At 42.6% G+C, this 16,119-nt stretch overlaps 1 protein-coding gene across 6 annotated transcripts in view; it reads right to left on the bottom strand.

Moving 5' to 3' along the window:
* Positions 1-16,119, bottom strand: part of fli1 (Fli-1 proto-oncogene, ETS transcription factor) — a 34,775-nt gene extending 18,656 nt beyond the window's left edge. Inside the window, exons 1-5 of one of the 6 annotated variants that reach the window (XM_072392838.1) lie at positions 15,898-16,119; positions 14,046-14,131; positions 5,182-5,393; positions 4,710-4,861; positions 2,335-2,538 (exon numbers count right to left, since the gene is read on the bottom strand). In XM_072392838.1, coding sequence (XP_072248939.1) covers positions 2,335-2,538; positions 4,710-4,861; positions 5,182-5,393; positions 14,046-14,084 — 607 coding nt within the window. In that variant the 5' untranslated portion in view covers positions 14,085-14,131; positions 15,898-16,119. Of the gene's footprint in view, positions 1-2,334; positions 2,539-4,709; positions 4,865-5,181; positions 5,394-9,238; positions 9,421-9,626; positions 9,804-14,045; positions 14,132-15,897 lie in introns of those variants that run through there. The other 5 variants (XM_072392841.1, XM_072392837.1, XM_072392840.1 and 2 more) reach the window with 5 other exon arrangements.

The raw sequence follows: 16,119 nt of genomic DNA, 5'->3' as shown, positions 1-16,119 counted from the left end.
AGAGGTTCAATAAACAGAACCAAATGCACACATGGTGCATGCAGATGTGTATTAGATGCTGATGATTGGGTCATCCATTTTTTGGAAGCGGATTGGGGGTAATACATAAAAGTAGTGAATGGGGTTAGAGGACGAAATCACATGACCTACAATCACTAATACTTCCAGGGGTTTGGCTCAGCCGTTCTCTTTTCTCTCCCTTTTTTGCATTCTGGAAACTCGCCTGAGCTCCAGCTCTCATGAGAGAAGCCAGGGGTCTATTTTCTGGACAGGGCTACTCCTCGTCTATGATTGTGTTTGTTTGTTCTGTGGGGGGAGAGGAGAGAATGGCTTTAGTTTCCAAATCATCAGCCCTGCAGGGTCTGCATAAAGCTTCCCCCTACCTTTTCTTCCCTCTTGTCCTCTTTTTCTGTCTTCCACAGATGAGCGTTTACCAACATGTGTCCTCTTGCCCTTAGGCTCAGAGTGTTAATATGCACGGCTTGAGAGCTGCCCTAAAACAGGTCACTCAGCCCTGGCAAAGGAGCATTCATATTTTTGATTGGTGGAAAGGGATCCAAGACAATTTCACCAGGCAAGTGGGGAGGATTCCCAAGATATATTTTCTGTCTCCAAAAGACACAAAGCCTAAAGAAAAAAAAAATGTAAAAAAAATTCCAGCGATGGGTAGAGTCACGATGCGGCGAGCCTAAGCAGGGCTAAGTCCCGCAGTCGTAATGAAAACTGCTCTGCAAAGTGTGCCTAGCGGAGGTCAGACAGATCCACCCGCTGCAGCGCAGCACAATGAGGCTGTTATACTCATGGCAAGCATCGCTCTCTGCCCAGACACAGTGCAGAGAGAAAACTGTTAACACCCACAAAACACAGTTCCCATTACATCACGTCAGGGTCCATCGCAATTTTTTGAGAGAAATGTTAAATTTAGTTGAGCTAGCAGTCACTCCACCCAATGTGCTGTCATGATACTCTGCAACCGCAGCTGAAGAAACTCTCACTATTCAGAGGTTCCGAATCTAGAGGACTGAAAGATGGGACAAACTGTTCTCTGGATGTGCAACAATAACATTAGTCGGGATTTGTTCGGTTCAGACACTTGGGTAGTGTTTGAACCAGCCACTGTTGTGTATTCAAGCCGTAGCCAGGCCAGATGTTACATCTTATATCAAAATGTAATTTGCATACAGTCTCAAAAAACTGGGCTTCGTTCCTCTCCAGACACATATAAAGCAGAATTACACCGAGGTACTCTTCAAAGGTAAGAGGCTCACATTTAGCTGCTTCCATCGCAAATTGAAGATCGACTTTCTTTTCTGTGCTGAAATGTGCAGGCCAAGCTCAATTCCTGAGGCAATGCACCTGGGCTTCATCTTTCTGTGGACCATGTGGAATAAGCCACTGCAAAGTGTAGTGGGGGGATGTAGTTGATGGTTATCTCGAGAGGGAAAAGAAACCCTCTTGGTTTCTACGTCTCTGCTTAAGACGGTTACCCATTATCAAGACATGAGTTCCAGTAAAAGCAGTTTCATTGTTTATTGTCGGTAACATGAATATGGTGTTTTGACAAAAGAAGAAGTGTGATGTTGTTTTCTCAGGCTTGGCAAACAAGGCCTATTTCACGCTCACTTCTTCTGCAAAAGAAGAGAAAACATATGTATGAAAAGAGGCCAGTGCCTTAAGTTGATTTTGACTTCCATTTTCTGGCAGATGCCAAAAAAAGAGATGCCAGCGCAAAAACAGCCAAATGCACCAACAAGTACTCCAATCCAAACCACCAAATAGGTTAAATACAACCCATCACAGCATTGTGTATGCTAAGTCCCCAAATGGTGGCAAGAATACAACTCCTATGAGTATTCACATGTTGGAGCAATTTTATTTTGAAGATTTTCTTTTAACGAGCCACAAAAAAGGAGGGAAGAGCGGGAGAGCAGGGTGCTGTCAACCATAGTACCAGTTCAACAGCTATATATGACAACTGTTTTTCCACCTCTGTGTTTTGTTCGAACAGCAACAGGGCGCCATTTCCATACTTCAAATGCAGCTGCTCTCATGACCACTAGTGGTTGTGTATTCTTTGAATGTATTTAACAGTAGTTCGTTATTGTCGGCATATGTAAATGACCTATGGGGTCACTTTTGAAAGGACACAGCAGTAAGACTTGAGTAAGATAGCTTTTCTCCTTTTGCTGCATTTCAGTCAATTTTCTCTACTTTTCTGCTCTCTTCTTTATCAATCATCGAGCAAAATTGTTCCTGTATAAGCATCTGTTAACTGATTAGCATTGCTCCATTTGATGCCCCCCCCACGCCTTAGTTTGCACAAAGTGGACTTACTTTCCCTGAGGTAATTGAGATGAGAGAGGAGCACTTCTGCGTTATACATGGTGGTGAGTCGGAGGAAGTCGTCTTTGCTCATCTTGCAGAGCTCCTTGCCATCTGTGTTTTGAAACATTGCTGTGTCAATCTCTAACAGCCCGTACTCCTTGATGGCCCACTCTAGCCACTGACGCACGTGGTCCTGGGACCACAGTGATGGGTCTGCAGGAAGACAGAAGAAGAGAGGGGAAGTTTATTGACTGCAAAATGCCCGGTTATGGACACTCAGGGAAGACAGCTGGGAAAGTCTCACACTTCACGTTCAGTGAAGGGAGGCGGAGAAATGAGCAGATTGAAAGTTAAATTTAGTAGGTCTCAGATAGTCAGAATAATAATTAAGTTTGAGATTTTTTTTCAAACATCTGGGCAGATTTGACCTGTGGGGAATGCATCATATTCATTTGTAGTTACATTATTAATTAACATACAATTCAAACTCCCCTCCTGAGAAATTGCTGGAATTTTGTTTTTGTTTTTCTTTGTCCAATATGGCCGTAAAGTCAGCTGAGAAAAACACACACAGTCTTGCCAAATGTTGCTCTGCCAAGCTCTGCACTGCAAATTTGGGAGAACCAAACCCAAATCTTACCACTTGTCGTTAAGGACAGGCATCTAGAAAAGCCGCTATAAGGCTAGCAGATGAGTGGGCATTGCATCAGTTTAGGGGTAACATTTAAAAATCCTTTAAAATGGAAAAGTCACCATGGTTCCATTCAGTTCTAATTAAATGAATTACATGCGCTCATTATTGGGAAAATACGGTCTTTCTCTTTAGCTTGCTTGCTTATGAGTACCAGCGTAATCGACCTGCATGTTGAGATGACTTTTCAGGCTTTAACCCTGAAACAGCACTTGTTACTCCCTGAACGGTATTATTTCTTCTGCAGAAAAATACTGCAATGAAGCAATGAATTAAATAGGTTTGGCAGACAATCAGAGATCTCTACCTGCGTCTGTTAAAGCGTGCTCCCATGGCTGACATAAAACACAACAGAATAAGGCTTTAGCCCATTAACCAGCAAAGTAACTGCTAAACTCGAAAAAAAAAACCTTTACAGCATTGTTAAAATTATACCAAACAGGGGAATGACTCTGAGTGAATGTGAATGTAGTCAACAAAAAGACAAATTTCTAAATATATAATGAAGATTGTTATTGTTATGTGACAACCAAGTCACACAAGAAAACTTGTAAATGGGTAAGTTTGTCCACATGTGCAAAATGTGGCAGTGTCATGATGAAGGTCCAGAATGTTGTGTGAAGGTGACCGTTTTCAGTGCCTGTTCTTTTATACCGTGAAGCGCTCAGGTGGAGTAATGCAAACCTGTAAGTTTGCGATAGCTGAAATCTAAACCGAGCTGGTTGCTCGTTACGGAAGGCATTTGTTTCCTCTAGAATTAAACCGTGTCCTCTGGAGCTTGTAAAACGTCTCTCCCAGAGGATTTTAGTCTACAAAGAGGCTCATATTTTATTAGAGGGTGAGATAAATAAGAAGGTAAAAGGTCACGATGGGCTTAAAAAAATCAGTAGTGGAATCGTAAAAAATAAAAAAAAGTTCTAAAACATACTTGGAGCCAGTGCAAAACAGAAGTAAGGTGCTCTCATGTCTAACTCTAAGATGTCAAGACTGACAGGGAAGTAGAAAAAGGAAAAGTTTTTGAGCAATATTGGGACTCCATCTTGGTTTATTTGCATTACAGTCAGGCTGACACAATACATGCTTTTAACATTCAAAAGCATTCACGATAACAACATTATGATAATATCAATCAAAGGGCAAAGAAATGCTGCTTTTCAGTCATTGTTTTTTGTGTTTTTACGTTTCCCTTTTTGGCAATTGAAATATACACTAAAATTAGAAGGAAAGAACTGTTAAGGAACTTTGTGGTCAGTGCTGGTTTATCAATACAACCGCTACTTGACAATCTACAATGTAGCACCAGCCCCCCCACACCCTTCAACCTCTTCATAAAAGATTTTTAACATCTAATTGTTGTGCGATGTAGTTTTACCAAACGTTTATTTAGTTGCGTTAACTTTGAATAGTTGTGCAGAGTCACATCTGTTTCACCAAATGAAAACTGTAACCATGTTACAGTTTGCAGAGGACACTTGAGGTGCAGTTTGCAAGCACGCTTGACAGTTTCCCTCTTCACAAAACGTAGGCATGGTCAAATTTTGATAGGCTGATGTCGGTACAGAACAATTTTCTGCCCAGAAAGTGTAGCCATTTGATCATATGTGTGTCTTTATTGTGAAGTAGTTACACATTGCTCCCTTGACCAATGTCGATATGCCACATTGTGGTGTAAAAGTGCACTGAATGTTCCTACCTGCAGGTACGATGACTCTCCGCTCATTGGTGGTCATGTTGGGTGGAGGAGCGCTCTTCTCATCCATGTAGTTTCCATAGGTCATCTGAGACGTGTCATTGCCCCCCACCAGCTTATTACATTTGCCGACACTGCAGTCCACGGGAGACTCCCTGCTGCACAAACACATTCACACACGCATTCACATACACACGTACCGTAGTCGTAAAAACATTATCGGAAGATAAATTGGGTGTTGTTGAGTTTTCCGTCTAGCAATTGACTTTGGCATCAGATATTTAAGCCCTACGCTTTCCTTGCCAAGTACATCAAAGATTAGAAGCAAAAGTGCTGGTTAGTAGCAACAAAGAAATGACCTGCTGAATGACAAACGACAACAGCAGTGGCTCTCTAATGTGTATAACTAAGATTGATAAAAAAAAAGAAAGAACAGAATTGATATAAGACACAGAGAGTGGTTGTTGCCTTGTACCTGGATCCGTTCATGTGCTCATATTCCCTCTTGACATTGACCCGCACAGGCTGGTTGATCCACTCCTGCTGTGGGGGTAAGGGGTTGATTTTGTGGGTTTGGCCGTAGTCCTGTGTGCCAGATGCAGTCATGTCTGTTTTGGGGAGAGGGGCAGCAGCAGCGTATGGTGGCTCAAATAAGGACTGGTCTTCACTCACCACTGATAGCGCCTCCTGGAGGAGAAGGGAACAAATACTTGGTATGTCTTTCTCAATCCACTATTAAAGTGTGAGCAATTTTTTTAAATGCCATACCACAACAACAAAATCAGAATACATCTTATAATGATCATTTAAGACTTAAGGAAATAAGCTTATCTACATTTTGCTGGAAATTTAGTTTGAGAACCGCTATGTTGAGCCTGAAAAGATGCAGACCAACACCTCTATTAGCTCTCCAAATGGTCAGCTTTAAAGGTGTGCGCAACCAGATATCAACCAGTATCTATGTCGTAATCTAACCCTCACAAACGCAAGCGAATACAACTCAAGTCTCTGATTTGACACTACCCAAAAACTTGTGATGTCAAATTTGAAATCTCTTGTGTATTTTTGTTTACAACAATTATGTACAGTTATGGGTCATATCACAGTCTGGCATCCTCAGTAGTTTGTGTACACAGCCTGTGCAGCAACTGTAGCTTCCTGTTGATGTTAGGAGGACTTCAATCATGCCCACAGAGGGGTCAGAAGATAAGATGCAACAGGCGTTTTGGTTTACTCACAATATAATCTAATGCATATGGTAGCCAGTCATTACCAGGCAATTTCAACTATAACAACAACAACAAAAAGGGCTTGCAATTCTTATGTAATACAACATTGCAATCTTCCGTAATTCTTTCGGTGTAATTATATCCTCTTATGATCAGTAGCCTATTGTCATATTTTCTCTGGACCCCCAAAACCCTCACTTCGGCCCTGGAGTGCCTGCCTTGTCTGACTGTTGGGCTTCCCTCCACAGATGAAGACTCAACAGAAGCAGGGGGGGTCACAGCTACACTGACCTTTCTGCTGTGGCTCAGCTGGAGCAATGTAAGTTTATTAAAGAAAACAAACGCAGAAACTCACAGAGCTGGCCAAGATATTGTGTGGTTTTGACATGCTCCTATTGCAAGGTCTTGATTGCACTTGACGGGTTAGATTGGAACATACGGCCCAGATCTGTGCCCATCATGGCCTTTTAGCTGCCACACACTGTATACTGCTTAATAATGACTCAGTGTGTGAGCTTTTGTCTTAACTGCTCCATTTATCATTGTTCAAAACATTAAAACAAAAGAGTAGTTTGAAAAAAGACGAAAACAAAACAAGAAGCCAAATTATGAAGGGAAATATTAGCAGTGCAGGCTTCTGAGGATTAGACTCAGTTCTGATATACATCTGGATCTGATAGGATCTGATGGCACAGCTTAGACTGAGACGTGTCTAATCCCAGAGGACTGATTTATTTCATTCCAGCATGCTGTATATCTGCTTCAGAGGGAAAATGCTACTTGTTATTCATTGATCAATATTTCCAACATGTCGCCGTTGCATTCTCTAAGATGTCGCCATGTATCTATATATTAAATATCTATATATCGACACATATAAATGAAATCCTCATGATCTAAAGACTTCAACACTTTTCCTCTCAAAGATGTTGTGCAAATGAAAAGTTTTCACTGTTCTCCGTTTGAAAGACAAATGTTCCATGGGGACCTCTGGATATTTACAAGAATTTGCATCTGATGTAAACAATCACACACACACACACACACACTGAAAAACACACGCAGCTGACTGTTCACCAGCGTCACTGTGACAGTGGATAGAATATCAAGATGCTCCAAAAATACCTTTACTGAATACAGTCTGGGTGTCTTATTTATCAGTTGTTGCTGCTTTTTTTCGCAATAAACTCAAACATAACCACGGTACTTTAGTATAGATAGTATAGATAAATAAATTACTCAGTGCTGGAAACTACTAAAAGTGTGGATGATATAATTCTTTTTCATAACGTTTTGGTTTCATAACAAATAGAAATCAAACAAAAGTTTTTAGTACTGCCATTCTTCAGGTTAATGGTAGAAATAAAAAATAAAAGCTGAACTTCTCCAGAGAACTGCCAGAATTAGCTTTTTCCAGTGATTTCATCAGAGGATCCATCATAGTCTGAGCACTGGCAGCAAGAGTGCTATCTGAGCAGAGCACAACAGCTAGTCTGTCGATGATAAAGTGTAAAAGAGTGAGGGAATGTCTCATTACTGCCTGATAAGGGCTTTGTGAACTATTATGACTGTTGCAAACTATATTTACACTGACATATCAGCCTCTGCAACTGGGGCCATGATTGGCAAGTGGTGTGTGCCTATCAAGATTGCAGTAATTCTTTCTTTCTTTCTTTTTAAAAAAAAAAAAAAAACGGAACTCACCACTTCACAGTGGGGAGACTGAATGGCTGACAGAGCAGTGCCATTTTGCTGTTTTCTTTCCAGTATCTTCAAGGAACACACAAACGTATACACCACTGAGCGCTACAGGCAGTTACAGTAAGTTTTCTGTCTGTCTCACACAGTCAGAAGATGATTCCTCATATCTGTGATGCTTTGGATATCATATCATATCATATCTAACGTATTATTCTTACCAAAACATTAATCAAATCCATATTCTATATTTGCTGTGTCTCTTTCTGCTCTGCTCCTGACAAATGGGGAAAAAAACAGCTGGTATATCAGCGCTCCTGGGAAGCCATTATAAGCATTGTGTGAGTGTGACACCTGCTGGGAGCCACCTCTGCTCTGTTTACATCAGCCAAGTCAATCTCCTCAAGTGCGTCACGACGCGTCTGGAGAAGACTGGATACAAGCAAAAGCTCCACATCCAGACGACACATGTATCTGTTTGGCGTTCACACACACACACAGTCACTCTAGGAGGAGGCTGGAGCCACCCATGGGGTAATGGAGGGTGGTAGGGAGCGAGGGGTGGAGGGGGGCATTCCTGTCCTTTGTTTAAGGAGGAAGAGGAAACCTGTCAGGAAAAGATTGTGTAGAGCAGGAAGCTCTCATGGCTAGAGAGTCCTTCCTTTCTTTTAGCGAGCATGAATGCAGCTCGCAGCCAGTCATTTATACCCAGGGATTCAATTATGATAACATTAACTGTCACAACTTCTCGCTTTGTTACAGAAATCCAAGTTGAGAAAGTCACATCCTCCTGTAGCATGGCATTCACCCCGTCCTCTCAGCGCATAACAAAGCGATCCTGTGAGAGGTGAATGACGGGATTCGAGTGACCATGGTTGTTCGTTGCCTGGCATTTCTGTCTGGCCAACGTTTACACTCTTCCAAAAAAGCTCACACCACACCCTGCTGCCGCAAACGAGCTGCTTTAAATTTCCAAAAGAAAACAAGTCGCTTAGCCTCTCAGCAACAATAAGAGAAAATACAGCCACTGCACACTCCTGAGCTTACACTTGTTAACTGGAGGACACAGGCTGAACACATCGCGGGGGGAAGCAACGGGGACTTGCCATTCAACATCTGGTGGCTGCTGCAGCCTCAGCCATAATGCATCTGGAATTCGAGAGTCGGGAGCCAGTAGCCGATGTTAATGCAGACCAGGGCTCAGCCACTACCAGCGTGCCATTTCAAAATAGCTGTGTAACTATATAAGGAGCAAGCCAGTGTATCATTGTGAAGCTTTGCGGTTGAAAGTGTTGCAAACTGTGCAGTTGCCGCACGGAGTTACCAAATGACAGCTTTCCTTCGAGTTTGACTAAACTCTCTGTGCGGCAGCGGAGGCACGCCAGTTACAACAATCAACAAAAACATACAGAAAATGGTGAGTTCTTTAAAAAAACACAGCAGTTTCTTGACCCACGACACGATCCTCGGACTGAGCCGGGCGATGTGCCACACCGCTGTTGCGCAGCTCGACACATCGTATCCAGCCGTACATCCAGTAATGGCTATTGCTCAATTCCCGCTGCCCACACAAAACCAAAGCCGTTGGACTCACGGATTACTTACATCTATAAGAAAGTAGAGTCTGAACAGTTTTATGTCGGAGAATCAATAACTCATTCGTGCCTTTCCAGACGTGCGTAATCGTGCGCTTGGTCCCCAAAATCCACAACGTGACTCTGATTTCGCCTTGAATCCACGCAGCGTCTCCTCTCAACCAGACAGTTTTTTTTTAAAAAAAGGAGAGAAGTGCTTTCAAAGAAAAGAGAAAAGGAGGGAAATCTGGCTACCGCTTTTAGACCGAGAGAAAAAAGCCACTCATCGTCGTCAGATTGGAGGTCCCAGTTCTCAGACCGACACAGAGGAGCATTTCAACCCATTGCTTAAAAAAAGGAGGCGCAACTCCGACAAAGCTGTCTCCCACAAAGTCATACACCCCGCTCTCCACCCTTACCTTAATAGTTCCGTCCATTTTGCGCAATTTTCAGCGGACCCTGACAATATTCCAAACATGACACGCTCCTGAATTAATTCCAGTCCCCGGTATGCGGCGGAGAGAAAGAGACACTTTTACCGGATTGAGTTTTTTCTTTCCTCTAAATTTGGGAAGTGAAGTCACCACTGTTGAGAAGGTTGAGAAGGAAGCTGTGTGTCACCGAAAGCCCTGCCTTCAAAAAAAAAAAAAAGAGAAAAAAAAAGCAGGATACTGTCCCGGAGAGATAAGCAGGGAAAACAATTGAGTGTTCGCTCCACTATGTTTTTCTGCTCGGAAATATTTACAGGATGGCTGACTGCGTTGTGCACAGCCTTTGCTGTGTGGCTGCTGCCGGGTACTGTTGTGTGTTTTGTGTGTATTCTTTCGCAGCAACGTCACAGATGGTGTGGAAGGGTTTACTATTTTGTCCGACTTCTGAATTATGTTCGCACACATTTAACAGAGGTTCTCTGGGATGAAGTTTACTGTCGCGGGGCACACTAACTTATGTGATTTAATCTTTTAGAGCGCTTTCGACTCACGCCCACGCTCCAGTCTTGCATCTGACCATGCCTCCATCCCTCTGTAAATCAGAGTATTCGCAGTTTTGTTCTATATTTCACTGTGAACGCTATACTTTTCATCTTTGCATGTGGACAGATGTGTCACTCAAACGCACCGTTGATGGAGCTCAACATCAAAACAGAGGAGAAACCTGAACACCTATGGTGCGGTGTCGTCTTTTATTCTTTCTTTCTTTCTTTCTTTCTTTCTTTCTTTCTTTCTTTCTTTCTTTCTTTCTTTCTTTCTTTCTTTCTTTCTTTCTTTCTTTCTTTTTTTTGTTGTTGTTACAACTCATTATGAAGCGTTTGTGAAGTTTTCCTGAGACGCCATCAATAAAATACAAGTATTCAGCTCTTAACCGCAATATAATCTGAGAGTCTGCGCTACATGTGTGCGTCTGCTGCCCAGCAACAGACAAAATAGATGGAATTCGGGCTGAATCAACAAAAACACACCAAAGAAGACTATTATTGTTATTATTATATTTATTATCATTATTATTTAATTGCAGTGTCAGTGCCCTCCCTTCACTCGCTTGAACCTCGAAAAGAAATCTCTTAATCCCCACCCCCACAAAGTTACCCCCCCCCCCCCCCCCTCTCTCTCTCTCCCTGTCTGCTCCTATGAAATTACTCTCATCAATTCAAGCACAATTTCAGTGCAGATGCCGGACATGGGGCCAGATCTGAATGTGACCAGACCAAAAACACTGCAAGAAAAGTCCCCCCCCCCCCCCAAAAATTCTTACATTCAGCATCTCTCCAGACAAATTAACTAGCCAACACATCTATCTAAGTAATCATTTAGATCAGGAGATCCTGAAAGCCTCCGATTTATCATATCTTTTTTTTTGTTGCTTTTTTGGTTTGAGTATACCTTAGAAAATATTACTCATTTCACCAGAGCCAAGAGAAGCACAGGCTGTCGTCTTTTTAAAAAAGTGAATGCATTTCCAAATACGTGTAGTTGATGATAAGGACAATGAGCTTTTTTTTGCAGCGTTGGGGTTGTGCCTTGGGGAAAGAGGCCTCTCAGTGGCCATACAGAGCCTGCGCCGCCGCAACGACTGACAGCAGGGCCGGCCTGTCTGCTCTCGACATGGGGGTCTGGTGGAGCAGTGGGCCCCCACCCTTGGGACCACCACATCTGGATCCTGCTAAGGGTCAAGGCTTCTCCTGCCTGAGGCCAGTTCAGGCTCGTGTAATTAAGGGAGACACCTTGTTTAACTCTTCAGTGACCAACTTGGCTTCTTTTTTTGTTTTTCTTTACATTCCAGCCTACAGATCTTTTAAATTTATTCATCTATTCTTTTTTTTTTTTTTTTGCGTTTTCAATTCAAAATGGGGTGTAATATCAGTAACATATACGCATTTCTGAAAAAACAAACAAACAAAACAAAAAAAGATGTCATGGTGAGATTCTTTGGATTTATGTGAACGGTTGCCAATGCTTTTGACCTTTCATGAAAACCTTAAGGCCACATTTTGGAGATGATCAAATTATCGTGTATGTTGATGGAATGATCAAGCATATTTACTTTTTGATAGTCTAACCAAATCCTACTAAGCTCACATTGCTACAGGACACCTCCCCTCCTCTTTACTAAAATACCTGCCATCGACACCCAGCTTTTCAAGAAGATGAGGGGTGGGGTGGGGGGGTATCATAATGAATACAGTGGTAACAAACATTTTGGAAGGCCAGTAAACAGATGCAAGTTGGTTTACACAGTGAACCACAGAACATCTGGCTTGACGCTGGAACTAGACAGCCAGACATTTCTTCTTACACCGCGAGCCAGTAGCTCCTCTGTCTCTCCGCTGGGGCAACGAGCCAGAGGTGGGCGGACACTTTGCTAAGTTTATGTTCAGCAGCTTTTCAATTGTTTGGGCCCATCCTTTCTTCTATAGCGTATGTGAAAGTCTGCGTGGTTATCGGGAGGTTTAGGCGTGTTGGGTGTACATGAATAAGGTGAATGTCGAGGGCTTTATACGTTGGAAGAAAACACTTCTGCATTTTTTTTTATAACAAGTGTGAAACTGTCACAGCCAAATAATTATAAAGTCCCATTTTTACATGGTAGCGTTTAAATGTGCAAGGTGTTCCATTTTTTGATGATAAGCTGCTCCCTCTCTGACAAAGGCACCCACATGGAAACCTCATTTAGTCACTTCTTAAAGTGGGAAAATATACATGTTTGTGTACTACTGAGTGTTGTGAGAAAAGTTTTTGCAGAGTGTTATTCAAACGGAAAGAAATAAAAACTGCCCCAGTCCACGTGAGCCTGCTAACGTTGCTGTTTATTAAACTGCAGACTTGTATTCAGATCATTCCTCCTCTCGGGCTATAAGACAGCCCGAGTCAAAATACTGAGGGCAAAAAGTGGAGTCTGCAGCACATATAAGCACGAACTGTCTGGCCCCTCGCTCTAGGCCATAATTAATTTGAGATTTATTTTTATTGGAGAGTTCCAGTCTCGCCTGGCCTTAACCAAACAAAACCAAATGTTGAGCCCGTGGACTCGCTTGAACGAGGAATATTTCTTTTGAATTTTGAATCGAGACGTGCCACATGCCGACCAAACATCTCTCTGAATGTGACTGAGCCTGTCAGTGCGAGCCAAAGAAATACACGCAATCCCAGAACCCTTAGTAGAGAGAGGGGGGGGGGGGGGTTAATAAATATGAATAATATCGGTTGCAGTTCCACAGCAAATAATAAATAAAATTTATCATAAAATGCAATTAGATGGAAACACTCTAAATGTGGAAACTTAACTCCAGAGCTCACATTTTTCTCTCTCACTGGACCTCAGTCTTTTTATTCTATTTTTATTTTTATTTTAAAAAGCAGACAGAAAGAGTCATTTAAGCTCGTATTTTCTCCTCAAACATTCCCTGCTATTCAACTCTCTCACAACAAATCAGGAATTGTTCGGAGCCCTGAAACTCGAAGTCTCTCAGCGGTGGCACAAACGCTGTGGCTGCATGAAAGGAGCCCTTATTCAAAGGGGGAATAAGTCTTCAAAACATTAGCAAGTCGCCCTTGGAAAAACACCTTGATTATGAAGATATTGCCGTGACTCGAATCTGCACAATGGCTCATTTTGATGAGGCAGAATCCGAGCTGTCAGATATCTTTAAATAACATATATATATATATATATATATATCTATATATTAAGATGAATGCGAGCCAACATCACACGCATTCACTGACATTATATATTCATAAAGCCTATCTGTAGAGTATAAAAAAGGAACATGTGATGGCTTCAGTCCCTCAGACGTGGAGCTGTTGCAGGTATTCCCGCTGCGCCACATGTGACGCGATGCAGGTTTTATGTGAAAACCAGATGTGCACTGTTTGCTTTATTTACATTCTCGGGACCGTGGCGGGGAAGACAGTAAGATTCATGACGTCAGACATGATAATGAGGCATAAGAGACCTTTTCTTTTTTTTTTTTTTCCAATGATAAAAACTGCAAATCGATCTTGGCATTTCATAGACCACAAGAGAGCCGCGTGGCAACAGCAGCTGTAAGGTGTAAACATGTAAGCATTGTCAAGTCAAAGGCAATAACTCAGCGAAGTAACCGCACTACATATTTAAAACATACACCTAGTTTGAAACTGTAACTTTACAGGGGCGCAAAAAGCCCTGCAGACACAGTGTTTGATCAGTCTGTCTCAGACGGGAGGGAGAAGATGGCCTCCTGCATGTTACACTCTGGAAAAATCATATCACAGCCTGAATATCAATAAAGGAATAGAGGAAAAGGCCTCAGTAAGTCCCTCCAACATTACCTGATCCAAGAGACGGTGGTGTCTTACCTTGACGTAAGACGACGTGTCTGGGACAGTCTGAAACATGTCTATTTGACAGACAGGCCCAGGGGTGCTCAGTATCCAAAAGGGCCCTGAGGACAGCAGTGGTGGGGGAAAATGATACAAAAATATTATTATTATTGTCATTATTGAGACCGTCTTAGTCATCAAAGCACCAGTTACACTTGCCATGACTGCAAACATTCTCACGCAGAGTAGTTCGTTCTCACACGTAGCGCTCACATGGGTTACCACTTCCACCAAAATAAAGGGAAAGTTCAATTTGCTTAATGTCCCCCCACCACCACCACCAACCCCAGACGACACCACCCCCCCAAACCCATGCTTAGATTCATTCATAAACCCCCTCGTTCTTTTCTTTTTTTTTCTGTTCAGTTTTTTTTTCGGCAGTGGTCTGCGGTATTAGATACGGGAGGTTTTAATTACCGCTCTCTCTACATTTAACAGCAGCAATAGATGGAAATTACACCAGTGACCTGCCTCTAACATGGATGAATTACTCCAAGTCGCCCAATAGGAGCTGTGCAGCGGGAAGAAGCAGAAGAAGAGGGCCCCAACCCCAACCCCCATCGCCCCCCCTCCCTCCCCACTCCCCTAAAGCTTACCACATATTGAAACACTTTTCGCTTTAATAAGTGCAGCTTACAAAGTCTGGGGTGAAAGGGCACTTAGAGGACGGTGTTTTTAGTCCTTCCTTCTCTCTGCAATTATTACGGGGGCTGAAGCGTCACAAATGGCTGTTCTATAGACTGCGTGATAAAGCAAATGAGCCTTTATGGATGGCCGTATTGGCAGTTCTGGACGCACCATTAAGGTCCTGTCAATCCCAGGGGGACATGTTTGTCCTGTTCAGTAGCACGCATGCTGAGAACTGTCAGGATTATATGCATACGCGTGTACGATCGGCCACATTTTTTTTTTTTCTGTCTTGCGTGACTCTTTGTGATGTTAAGCCAACACCTGACAGGGCAATTCAAGGAAAAAACAAACAAACACAAAAACAACAACAACAAAAACTACACATGACTTGAAGCTGAGAAGCAACACGATTTCTCTTTTTTACAGAGAAATATTCAATTTTTTGGCAAGCCCAGTAATTCCTCCTCAGTGATAAATTAGCCGCAGAACGATGGTTATATATGGACGTGGCACACGGTTTAAATACCTGTAGGGGACCACTTTTTTCTTTGCTTTTCTTTTTTTCTCTCTCGACTCCTTCATGCAAACGCAGTGCTCGCCTCATAAAGCCCCCCCACCCCCTCCCAAAATGCATCCAATTTCTACCCGGTAGAAAGGAGCATAGGATACCGCATCTGCAGCCAATTATGCAGAGGAGGACTGGTGAATAACGGCGTGAACCTTCCTCCGAGACAGCCCCGTGGGCCGGGACCCCTCTAGTGTTACATTTTAAGCATCTTACCTTGCTGTTATCCATCATGAAGGAGAGCCAACTGATTTTTTAGCTAATGCGCGTTCACTTTTCTTTCTTACCTCCCCCTTAAATTGAAAATGTGAGGAACTCACATTCGATTTTTCGATTCTAAAACTCCGAATAAACTCAGCCCTTAAATACGTTCGACTTGGACAAAAAGTCCGATGCAGTGAAGCTGAAAACATTAACACAAACATTTAGGTGGAGGACACGCTTTCATTTCAAACTCCTTCCAAAAGGCTACTTTCTTTTTACATTTTTGTTCTCAAATCAATCGAGGTGCAAACAGATAATTTTTTTTCCAAGAAGCCATAAAACAAGTGGTGATGATTTATCGCCCTGCATGCACACCTACGCTGCACCGTTTGCAGCTCGCTGGGTCAGTTTTTGTTGTTCCCCACTCACCTGTCTTTGCAGTCGCGCTCGTCTGATGGGGCTATTCTTTTTTTGTTATTTTTTTCCCCCGATTTTTTTTGGCAAATCGCCCCCGGTCTAATTTCAAATAATTAGTCCCGTCCAGGCAAAGGCGTTTTTCCGATGATGATGACAGTGAGTTATTTAGAAAAAGGGGAGAAAAGGAGCGCCGCGTGTGTGAATGGAAATGTCGGCGAGATGGGAAAGTCGCGA

Source organism: Leuresthes tenuis, unplaced genomic scaffold, assembly GCF_036924035.1.
Source record: "Leuresthes tenuis unplaced genomic scaffold, fLeuTen1.0.hap1 SCAF_9, whole genome shotgun sequence".
Classification (NCBI taxonomy): domain Eukaryota; kingdom Metazoa; phylum Chordata; class Actinopteri; order Atheriniformes; family Atherinopsidae; genus Leuresthes; species Leuresthes tenuis.
The sequence above is the reverse complement of the archived record's forward strand: the minus strand, read 5'-3'. Positions and strand labels throughout refer to the sequence as shown.